Source organism: Octodon degus, unplaced genomic scaffold (genome assembly GCF_000260255.1).
Source record: "Octodon degus isolate 3935 unplaced genomic scaffold, OctDeg1.0 scaffold00355, whole genome shotgun sequence".
In the NCBI taxonomy this organism is placed as follows: domain Eukaryota; kingdom Metazoa; phylum Chordata; class Mammalia; order Rodentia; family Octodontidae; genus Octodon; species Octodon degus.
Window position 1 is genome coordinate 791,677 of NW_004524931.1, and position 10,258 is coordinate 801,934.

The 10,258-nt window shown below is 42.7% G+C and overlaps 1 protein-coding gene across 1 annotated transcript in view; it reads right to left on the reverse strand.

Annotated features, from left to right (window-relative positions):
* Tulp3 (tubby like protein 3) overlaps window positions 1-9,848 on the reverse strand; it is a 46,975-nt gene extending 37,127 nt beyond the window's left edge. The window contains exons 1-2 of the mRNA XM_023708384.1: window positions 9,829-9,848; window positions 7,603-7,654 (exon numbers count right to left, since the gene is read on the reverse strand). Of these exons, the coding sequence (XP_023564152.1) occupies window positions 7,603-7,654; window positions 9,829-9,848 (72 nt within the window). The remainder of the gene's footprint in view (window positions 1-7,602; window positions 7,655-9,828) is intronic.
* Between the last annotated feature and the right edge of the window lie 410 nt (window positions 9,849-10,258).

Consider the following 10,258-nt stretch of genomic DNA (forward strand, 5'->3'; position numbering starts at 1 on the left):
CACACACACACACACACACTAAATAAATGTTAAAAAAAAAAAAAAGAAAGAAAGAAAGAAAAGAAAAGAAATGAAAGAAAAGAAAATCATGTTTTGGGACCCAGCATCAGAAAATGAAGGAATAACAGATATTCTGAGAGGCTGGCAGAAAATATCTACAAATTGAAGCCATCCTGAGCTACATCGTGAGTTCAAGGTCAGTATGAACTACATAATAAGGTCCTGTATTAAAACAAAGCGAGTTCAATGCATTCAGGACTTCCTCTCTTACAAAGATACATACAAATAGATGGGCAACTTAACCCAAAAGGTCTCCACTATGCTTTAATCCATATCACACCAAAGGGCATAAATGTTCTCTCCCTTTAGTGCATTCATGTCTAAGCAGCAACACAGTAAGGGTCAAGAAGCATTTTTTGTAGCCAGCTAAGGCACTTAGATGTCCCAAAAATGAGAGTACACTAGCAAAACCAGTAAAAGTGAAATACATTGGTTTCAAATATTTCAAATATCCAGTTCAGAAAATGGTATCTATATGAAAGAATGAAGTTGAATACCAATCTCATACCATGCATAAAATTAACTCAGGGGCTGGGGATGTAAGCTCAGAGGTACAATCACTTAGCATATGCAAGGGCCTAGGTATGGTTCCCAGTACAAGAGGAAAAAATTAAGTGAAAGTAGACCATAGAAAGTTCAAAAGAACTAAAACTATAAAACACTCAATAGAAAACAAAAGAGCAAGTATTCGTAACCTTGGTGTTATGGTTTGTACCTAAATGTCCCCCTAAAACCTCACATAGCCCTACATGGGGTTTTCAGAGGTGGCTCGATCTAGAATGTATGATGCTGAGATCAAGGGTATATGATTTTTTTTTTTAATTTTATTTGCTTATTTATTTATTTATTGTGTGTGTGTGTGGCCAGCTTAGCCCACTAGGGGGTGGGGCTGGCTGGCATGTGGTGCTGGGGAATTGAACCACGGTCCTTGTGCTTTGCTTAGATGAGCTTGTTCTAAGTAGGTGCTTTAGACCACTGAGCCATCTCACCAGCCCCAAGGGTATATGATTACTAAATTAGTCCACTGGTTGGTTTGGTATAGTTCTGGGAGGATTAAGCGTGCCCCACTCCAGGTGTGACTGCCACTTAGCCTGTGGGACAGAAAGAGGGCAGTGTGGTCGCTTCCCGCTTGCTGCTGTGCTTCTTCATTGCTCTGCTGCTCCTGCCTGCCATGAACTGTCTCACCTCTACAATGCCACCCTGCACTGGAGCCAGCTGATTATGAACTGAAATATCTACAAACTGTGCCAGATAAGCCTTTTGTTCTTAACTTAGGTGTAGGGTTTTTGTCCTAGCAATGAGAAAAAAGTAACCAAGACACCTGGCTTAGGCAATGGTTTTTTAAATGTAGTACCAAAATACACATGGTCAAAGAAAAATACAGATAGTACTACTATGCTGAAAATGATACCATAAGCAAATTAAAAATCCACAGAACGGCAGAAAATGCCTAGAAATTGTATGCCTGATATAGAACTTGCATCTAGAACAGTGGTGATGAACCTATGGCAAGTATGTTATTTTTTCTTTTGAGAGAAGATGTTAATGTATGAGTTGTTATTTCTAAAGTAAAAATTGAGTGTTCAGGTTTTTTTCCTTTTTCTTTTTTTTTTTGAGTGTTCAGGTTTAATTCAGTGCTGGCACTCTGTGATAAATAAGTGAGTTTTGGGTTGGACTTTGGGTACTCATCTCTAAAAGGTTCGCTAACTTTTTTTTTTTTTTTTTAGAACCGGGGATTGAACTCAGACCCTTGCACTTGCCAGGCAAGCACTTATTCTACTGAGCCACCTCCTTGGCAAGGATTTGAGTATTCCTTAGAAGATAATATACAAATGACTGATACCATAAGAAATACATAAAATCATTCATAGTCATTAGGAAAATGCTAATCTGAATTACAATGGGCTATTACTTTACACCCGCTGAAATGGCTAAGGACAGACACTACCAAGTATTGGCAAGGGCGATGGCCACCCTCGGAAAGAAGAAAGCGCTGCTGCTCCTGGTGGGCACACATTGTGCCCTCAAGCAGGCTGGCTCACTCTGCACCGTGAGGCCCCTGCCAAGAGGCTGCAGCTTAGGAAGCCTCACTGAGCAGCAAAGTTTCTTGTCCACACACCACCACTCACCTCCCACTTCAACATTCCCAGGTTCTTCCTAGCATTTTATGACTTTATCCAGTCCAACCTCACTCTACAGATGAAATAAGACCCACAGGGTTTCAGGACCTCACTTCAAACCACAGCCAATGAACAGGAGAGTCAGAAGTGGAACCAAGGCCTCTGGATTGCATCCTGACACTTCCTTTCTAGCTAACACTTGTCTTCAGTGCTCAGCCCTTGTCCCTGGTTGTGTGCACGGTGACAGACCAAGCTGCTGAAAACTAGTGGACACAGTCCGAGAGATTACTGCTTTAATCCCCAAGACCATAAAGAAAAAGAGAACAAAATTCATGATACACTGGGGAGACAGCTTAGAATAAGCACTTGCCTGGCAAGCTCAAGGTTCTGAGTTCAATCCCTGGTACCACAAAAAAAAAAAAAAAAAAAAAAAATCAAAATTCATATGAAAAAGCAAACTGGAAAGAAATGCTTGTCACTTACATGCTCAGAGCTGCCTAAGCACAGCAGTCACAGTATGTGATAATATGAAGCTTCCATTCCTTCCTGCCAACATTTAATGAAAGGATGTATAGTAATAGTGATACTTTGGTTCATGAACTTTTTGGTTGTTGTTGTCTTTTTGAGATAGGGTCTCACTATGCAGCTCAGGCTGGCCTTGAGCTCACTTTGTATCCTAGGCTGGACTCGAATTTGTAATGATCCTTCTGTCTCAGCCTCCTGAATGCTGGGATTACAGGTATGTGCCACCACACCTGGCTTATTTTTTGGATCAGATTTCACTGGGTTTTTTGTTTTGTTTTGTTTTTTTTTGTATTTTTAGGGAAGGGTCTACAGGGTGTTCAGAGTCTCACTACTAGATCTGACTCACAGTGATTCGTCTGCTTATAGCCTCCCAAGAGCTGGGATTACAAGTGCATGCCACCTTGCCCAGTCTCAATCACCACTGTCTCAGCACAACCCAGGGGTGGGGCCGGCATGGCAGGCCTCGGGATCGAATCCCTGGCCCCAGCGCCTACTGCAGGCACTTTAATCTGCTGAGCTATGTGGCTGGCCCTCAGATTTCACTTTTAAAATTAAGACCTGAATAGTGAGGTGAAGGATTGAAAGCCTAAGCGGGTGTGTTAGTCTGCTGAGCTATCTCACTGACCTCTTCTTGTTTTTATCTGAATCTACTATTTCACTTAATTTTTCATGCACAGCTGTCATTAAAGTTTATGACCACACTAAGACTTTCTTTTTTTTCTTTCCTCTTTTTAATTCAAAAAATTTTAAAGTTTTGCATGCTTATATATGATAATCTGAGCAATGAATCTGAAGACAACAATATACAATATAACAACCATTGCTGAATTCCTGCAATTCTGTTTAGTGAAATTCTCTAATGTTTCCAATGCTTTTTTTTTTTTTTTTACTATTTTTTATTCTCTTTGAAAAGCAAAAGAATAGAAAGTATAAGACCATAAAACGAAGCAAATGAAAATTTGCTGAGGTTAAGGCAGTTCTACACTCAGAGGACTACCTGACAGCAGAGAATCCAGAGCCCTTGTCAAGAGCAGTCAGAGTGAGCAGCATCAGTGGTCAGGTAAGCATGAATGCCTTTAAGGAGAGGCACTGTCGCTGCACCACGTTCCTGCCAAAGCACCTAACATGCGCCTGGTGCTGAGAAAACACTGCGCAAATCTCAGCTGAGGACATCCTAAGAACGCTTGAGCTACAATCCCACAATGTGTCAGGATCACTAAGTTCAATGAAAAACAGGAATCATTCTTTCAGACTGCAGTGCTGTCGAAAGATCTGAACTACACAGGCTGCTCCACAGACAAATCACCAAGAACAAAGGCAGAGTGGTGGCAGGAGGGTGGGATCCACGGAGACGTCATCTGCAAGGATGGTAACAGGCTCCGGAAAGTGTCCTCCACGCCAACTGTTTTCGAAACTGGAACTGCTGGGGGCCGGGGAGATGGCTCAGTGGAATAAGCACTTCCCTGGCAAGCACAAGGACCTGAGTTCAATCCCCGGTTCCACCAAAAAAAAAAAAAAAAAAAAAAAGAAACTGGAACTGCTGGTGTCGCCTTGTTATCTGACTCATCGCTTCCATCATCTATGGTTTCCTGAGATTTGTTGACTTCTAAAGAAATGCACAGCACCACGCTGATTGCATCGGCCCTGCACCAACACTGGAAGGCGCTGCTGGAGGAGCAACACGTGTGGCTCCCGAGAGCAGGAGCTGTTTCCTCCCTGACGCCCCGAGTCCCTCCAGCAAGAGGACAAGAAGCACTTTCCACCGCTTTCTCCTCGGATGGCCTAGGCAAAGGGCTGAACACCACTGGGGTGTTCTCTACCTCAGAGTAAGGCATTCCCATTTTCTTTTTTATCTTTTTTATTTTTTTTTTAATTTTTATTATTTATTTGTGTGTGTGTGTGTGTGTGTGTGTGTGTGTGCGTGTGTGTGTGTGTGTGTGTGTGTGTGTGTGTGGCCAGCTCAGCCCACCAGGGGGCAGGGCTGGCTGGCATGTGGTGCTGTGGGATTGAACCGCGGTCCCTGTGCTTTGCCAAGCTTGTTCCAAATAGGTGCTTTAGACCACTGAGCCATCTCACCAGCCCCAAGCATTCCCATTTTCACTACCAGTTTCTCTCAATGAATGGCTACGCCTCTATCCTTGGAGACCAACAGAACAGAGATAAAGTATACCACAGCTAAGGCCAAGAACTGAAGCTGTTTGCTGTCCTCCTGGACTCGCGCTGGGAACCGAGCGGGAGGCGGACGCTCGCCTGCACATGCGGTGTGGTCACCTTCCTCGGTGACCCATTCACCTGAAACTCGGGTGGGACGAGGAGGGCGGTGGCGGCGGAGGAGCAGGAGTCGCCGCAAGGCCCGGGCACACGCACCCCGTGCAGTGCGCACTCCTGGGCACGCGCAGCAAAAGCGTGGCTTCCAGACGCCACGTCCCGCCCTTCCCCCACTAAGACTTTCTTGGCATGCAATGCTAATAATTTTATTTTTTTTCTGGTTCCAGGGACTAAACTTGCCATGAAGGTGCTTGTCTCTGAGCTATCTCCCTGGCCTAATGTGAGTAATTTTTAAATGCCTATGAGATCATTATCTTTTAGATTTTCTTGGGAGAATATTTCATAAAGAAGAACTTCATCTGGATGTTGTTTACTGTATGTAGACTTGAGGGTAGTCTGGACTATTTCCTCATTTTTCTCCATACTCTGATGTAAAAGTAATGATGAGGCTGGGTAGAAAACACTGTGAAGGAGTTGGACTCCCGGCCTTCAGCTCATTTCACTGCTCCTTGTTGTACTCTGTCATTGCAGCCCTGGCTGCTGCCCTTGGATCATGCCAACATGCAGGCAGGGCCCTGCAGCCGAGTCCTAAGGCCTTCCCCTACCAGGCCTGCTCACAAACTTAATTCTTTCCTTGATTCTGGTTGCAAAGCAAACTTGAAAGAACTGAATCAAATTCAATAGCTTGGTTCAACGTTGACCTTATAAGGACATATGATTTGCTTCTCCCAATTTGGTTTATTACCAGAATCTTGGGAAGAATTAAGTTTATATACCTAAGTACCACTGTACTAGGAATGTCCAAGATAATAGTCATAAAAAATGTGCGGTATTGCAGTCAAAACAAACCTCCTTAAAAATTCAGTATTGAAATTTTACACTGTACTTCCTAAACATGTAGAACTCTTATGTGCCAATTAAAAATATATTCTAGAAAACCATGCTATGTTCTTGTTCTCATAGAGATTAGTAAAGGAAACAAACAAGTAAAATGACTCCAACAAAACTGTAATAAAAAACTGAAACCAGTGCTGGGAAGAAAATGAAGCAGCACAGCAGCAAGTTATGAACACATTTTAGGATAACGAAAAACTCTTGGGAGCTGGCAAGATAGTTCAGTGGACTAAGCACCTGCTTTGGCAAGTGCAGGGACCAGGAATCGATCCCCGGTCCTGCATGCCGAGCAGGCACTGCCCCCATGTGTGCTGAGCCAGCCACCGAGTCCAGGCGTGGTGGCGTATGTCTGTAATCCCAGCACTGGGGAGGCTGAAAATAGAAGGATCACCAGGAGTCCAAGCTGCATAGTGAGACCCCATACCAAGTACATAAATGGAAAAAAAAAGAAAGAAACCTGTAGCAAATGGAATTCAGTCTTTTAAGATGGCAGAACCCAGTGAGTAAACAGAAATGCAATGTTGACAGGTGCTGTGGTCTGAGCACATCACCGAGGCTTGTGTGTGGTGGTGATCTGGTTCCAGCGCAACGATGCTGAGAAGTGGTGGAACCTGCAGAGCCTGTGCCTTGTAGAAGTGGTTAGGTCATTCGAGGTCTGATCCCGAGAGGAGATGAACATACTTCTCATCCGAGAATTCCAGGTGGCTCCAAGAGCAAGTTATTACAACAGCCAGCCTGGCCCCTGAGCCTATCTGGCTGCTTGTCTTGCCATGTGATGTCTCTTCTGTACCATCATTTCCCTTCTTGATTTCCTTGCTGCAGTGGTGTGGCCAATGGGTCCTTTCAATTCTTGGGAGGTACCAAGAAATTTCCATTGCTTATAAATCTGAGGCCAGTTTTATTGATGACATCTTCAAAGCACAGTCCACAGCTTTGCTGCAGCAAATATCAACCCTAGAGACCGCTAAGTATAAACATCTGAAACTGTTGTGACCATCCACTTGACTGAACTGAGAGATACCTAGCAGAACAGCAGGTGTGTCTTTAGATTTTCCAGAGATGATTGCATGTAGGCCTGCAAAAGCATGGGAAAGAGCTACCCCGACGGTGGGTGTCTAACAGGCTCACAGCCTGCATGGAATAAGAGGGAAATAAGAAAGAAGGAAGCCTGCATCAGAAAAGCTCCATTCTGCTAGCATGGAGGGGAGGTGGTGGTTTGAGACAGGGTCTCGCCAGGTAACTCAGGTTGGCCTAGAACTCCTGGTGATCCTTCCACCCTAGCCTTACTGGTGCTGGGAATACAGGCATGTGCCACCATGCCTGGCTTAGCAGGTATATCCTGTGGACATCAGGCTCCAGCTTCTTTAGCCTTTCAATGAAAACCATACCAGCAACTCTCCAGGTACCTTTCCAGTCTTTCAGCATGAACTACAGCTGCTCCTGGATGCCTCTTGTTCCATTTTCTTAGTGACTGATAGTCACTAAGCGGTATCCCACCTCTGATCCTGTTAGCCCATCTAACAAATCCTCTTGCAAATTTATAGAGGATAAATTTATATATAGTTATATATACACATAAAATTTCTTCGTATTGACTGTTCCTCTATAGAATGTTAACCAAAACCCCATCAGAACTCTTTGCTTTTCCAGCTTTTTTCTACAAAGACCTCAAAGCCAAGATCACCATTACCTCAGTACAGAGTCCACTTATTTCAAAAGAGGAGACTCTGCTCACCTGATTTTCCAGTTTCAGCTGTCGAAGCTTCAGAGTCTCATCTTCAAAGGCACTGTTTTAAAAAATAAAAGAAAGTATGTAAAGAGAAAATCCTTTAAAACCTTGCCAATTCCATGTGTTCCTGCATGCACTTCTCTGGGGTACTTGGAACCAATTAGTTCTGGCATAGAGAAAGCATTAGTTACTAGCTGCTGCCTGCAGTGTGAGAGGACTTGTCATCCTTACTGCTGCATTTATACCATATGGACTGAAGAGATCAAAATACATAAAGAGTAAGAAACAGATGTCAGGACAAACCATGTACATGGAGAGATTTCTTTTCTCTTCTGTTCTTTTTGTTTCGAGGATGGAATCCAGGGCTTCATGTGATTGGGCAAGGGCTTTCCCACTGAGCTGTGTCCTCAGCTCTTTCTTGTTTGAAACCATGTAATGAGGATTCATTATGCCCCAGCTCAGCACTAAGTATTTTATATGCATTATTTTATCTATCCCTTAAAACAATCCTATGCATTAGGCTCTACTATTTTTCACACATTTAAGATGAAGAAACAGACTTGGAGAATTGTGTCTCAGTTTAAACAGCAGAAACAGATTCTAATCCTTGTTTCTAAAATGTAAATTGTACCTAAACATGAAATATATTTTGCATCTCCTTTTTGGAACTAGTTCTAAGAGAAGGAAAATGAAACAGTATGAGGTCTTATTAGAGTTCTTCGATTTTGTAAGATCTGGGTACAGCACTTAACTAACTCTTCATCTTTACCATTAGTAATACTACACCAGTGATCAGCAGTTTCTAAGTACGTATAAACAGACAAGATTTAATATATCACTGGGAAAGAGATTTGCTGGACAGAAGAAAACGTAACAAAAACTGAAACTATTCTTTTCAGTTGATAAACCAACTCATATTGAACATTTTCTTTTTTAAAGATATCTATAACTTTAACAATGTTTTTCTTTTTTCTTTTTGTGGTTGAGACAGAGTCTTACTATGCAGTTCTGACTGGCCTAGAACCCACTATGGAGCCCAGGCTGGCCTCAAACTTGAAGTGTGAGGCCAGCTGGGAAGTTAGCAAGACTCTGTTTCAAAATAAAAAAAAGAAATGGCTGGGCATGTAGCTCAGTGTGAAAGCTCTGGATAGATATCTAAGGCCCTCCCACCCCAGCATGCTTTCTTTTGTAGTTATGGAATGTTTATCTTTTTCCTTCCCTTCCCTCTATCCTTTTTGTTTTTGTTTTTGTTTTTGAGACAAGCTCTCCCTATGCAGTTTAGGCTGGCCTCGAACTCACTATGTAGCCTAGGCTGGCCTTGAATATGCGGCAATCTCCTGCTTCAGCTTCCACAATGTGTTGGGATTGAATTCAGGGCCTTTACATTGAGGTATACCCTTTTTTTTTTTTTTTTTTTGAGGTATACCCTTTTCTATTTTGAGATAAAGTCTCATTAAATTGCCCAAACTGGGCATGAACTTGCAATCTTTCTGCCTCAGCCTCCCAGAATGCAGGAACTATAGACAAGCACCAGCACAATTAACTTATGCTTTTCTGAATGCTTTTATCCTTACTCACATGTCGTAAAATCCCAGCCTCATTAATACTACACTAGAATATTATTAGTATCCAGTAGATATTACTACAAATTTGCAAAGGTTCTATATGAAATAAGCATGACAAAAATACTAGTATTATATAGACAAGGGTAACCTGGAAAAAACACTCCAGTGATGGACTAGTATTTTCTTTACAATTTAAAAAAAAAATCTTTATTTATTTATTTGGTACAGAGTCTTGCTATGCAGCTCAGACTTGTAGTGATCCTGTTTCAGCCTCCCTAGCACTAGGATTACAGGTGTGCATCACTGTCTTACTCTTCTTTCATTGCTGGAACAAATACCTGACACTCAAAATGAAGAAAGGACAGGTTTATTTAGCTCACAGTCACTGGAGGTTTCAGTCCACACTCAGCTGGCTCCAAGGCAGAGCAGCACATAGCAGAGGGCAACCTTTCATGGTGGCAGCAAAGAGCAAGAGCACAAGGGAGGGGAAGAAGCAACTCAAGCAGCTGGCTTCTCTTCACACCTTACAGTGTAATGCAGATTACCTGCCCCAGGGCAGGTGCAGCAAGCACACCCACAGTAATCAATCACAAACTCCAGAAGCCACCCCAAGACTGTATGAGGCTTTGGGGGGACACCTAGACACAAACCATAACAATCACCACACCTGGTTTCATTGGCTGGCATGGCGTACCTGTGGTTCTGGGGCTGGCATGGCATGTGGTGCTGGGGATTGAAGTCAGGTCCTTGCACCTGCCAGGCAGGTGGTTAGACTACCAAGCTATCTACCCAGCCCTAGACTAGTATTTTCTTTCTTCCTTTTTTTCCCCCCATAATTTTATTGAGAGACAAATAGCAATGAGACAGTTTCAAATCAAATTGGTAGGATAGTTTCAATAATTAACACATTGCATACTCTCTTCCTAGTGGTTATTTGCTGTACAAGATGCAGACATGATATCCTATTTACAAACACTTTTATAACAAATCCCTCTATTCATTAACAGGATGTAACTATATATCTATCCTAACCATTTTGAATACACAGATACAAAATGGACATTCATTTATATAACCCTTTTTTGTTTAGTTCCGTC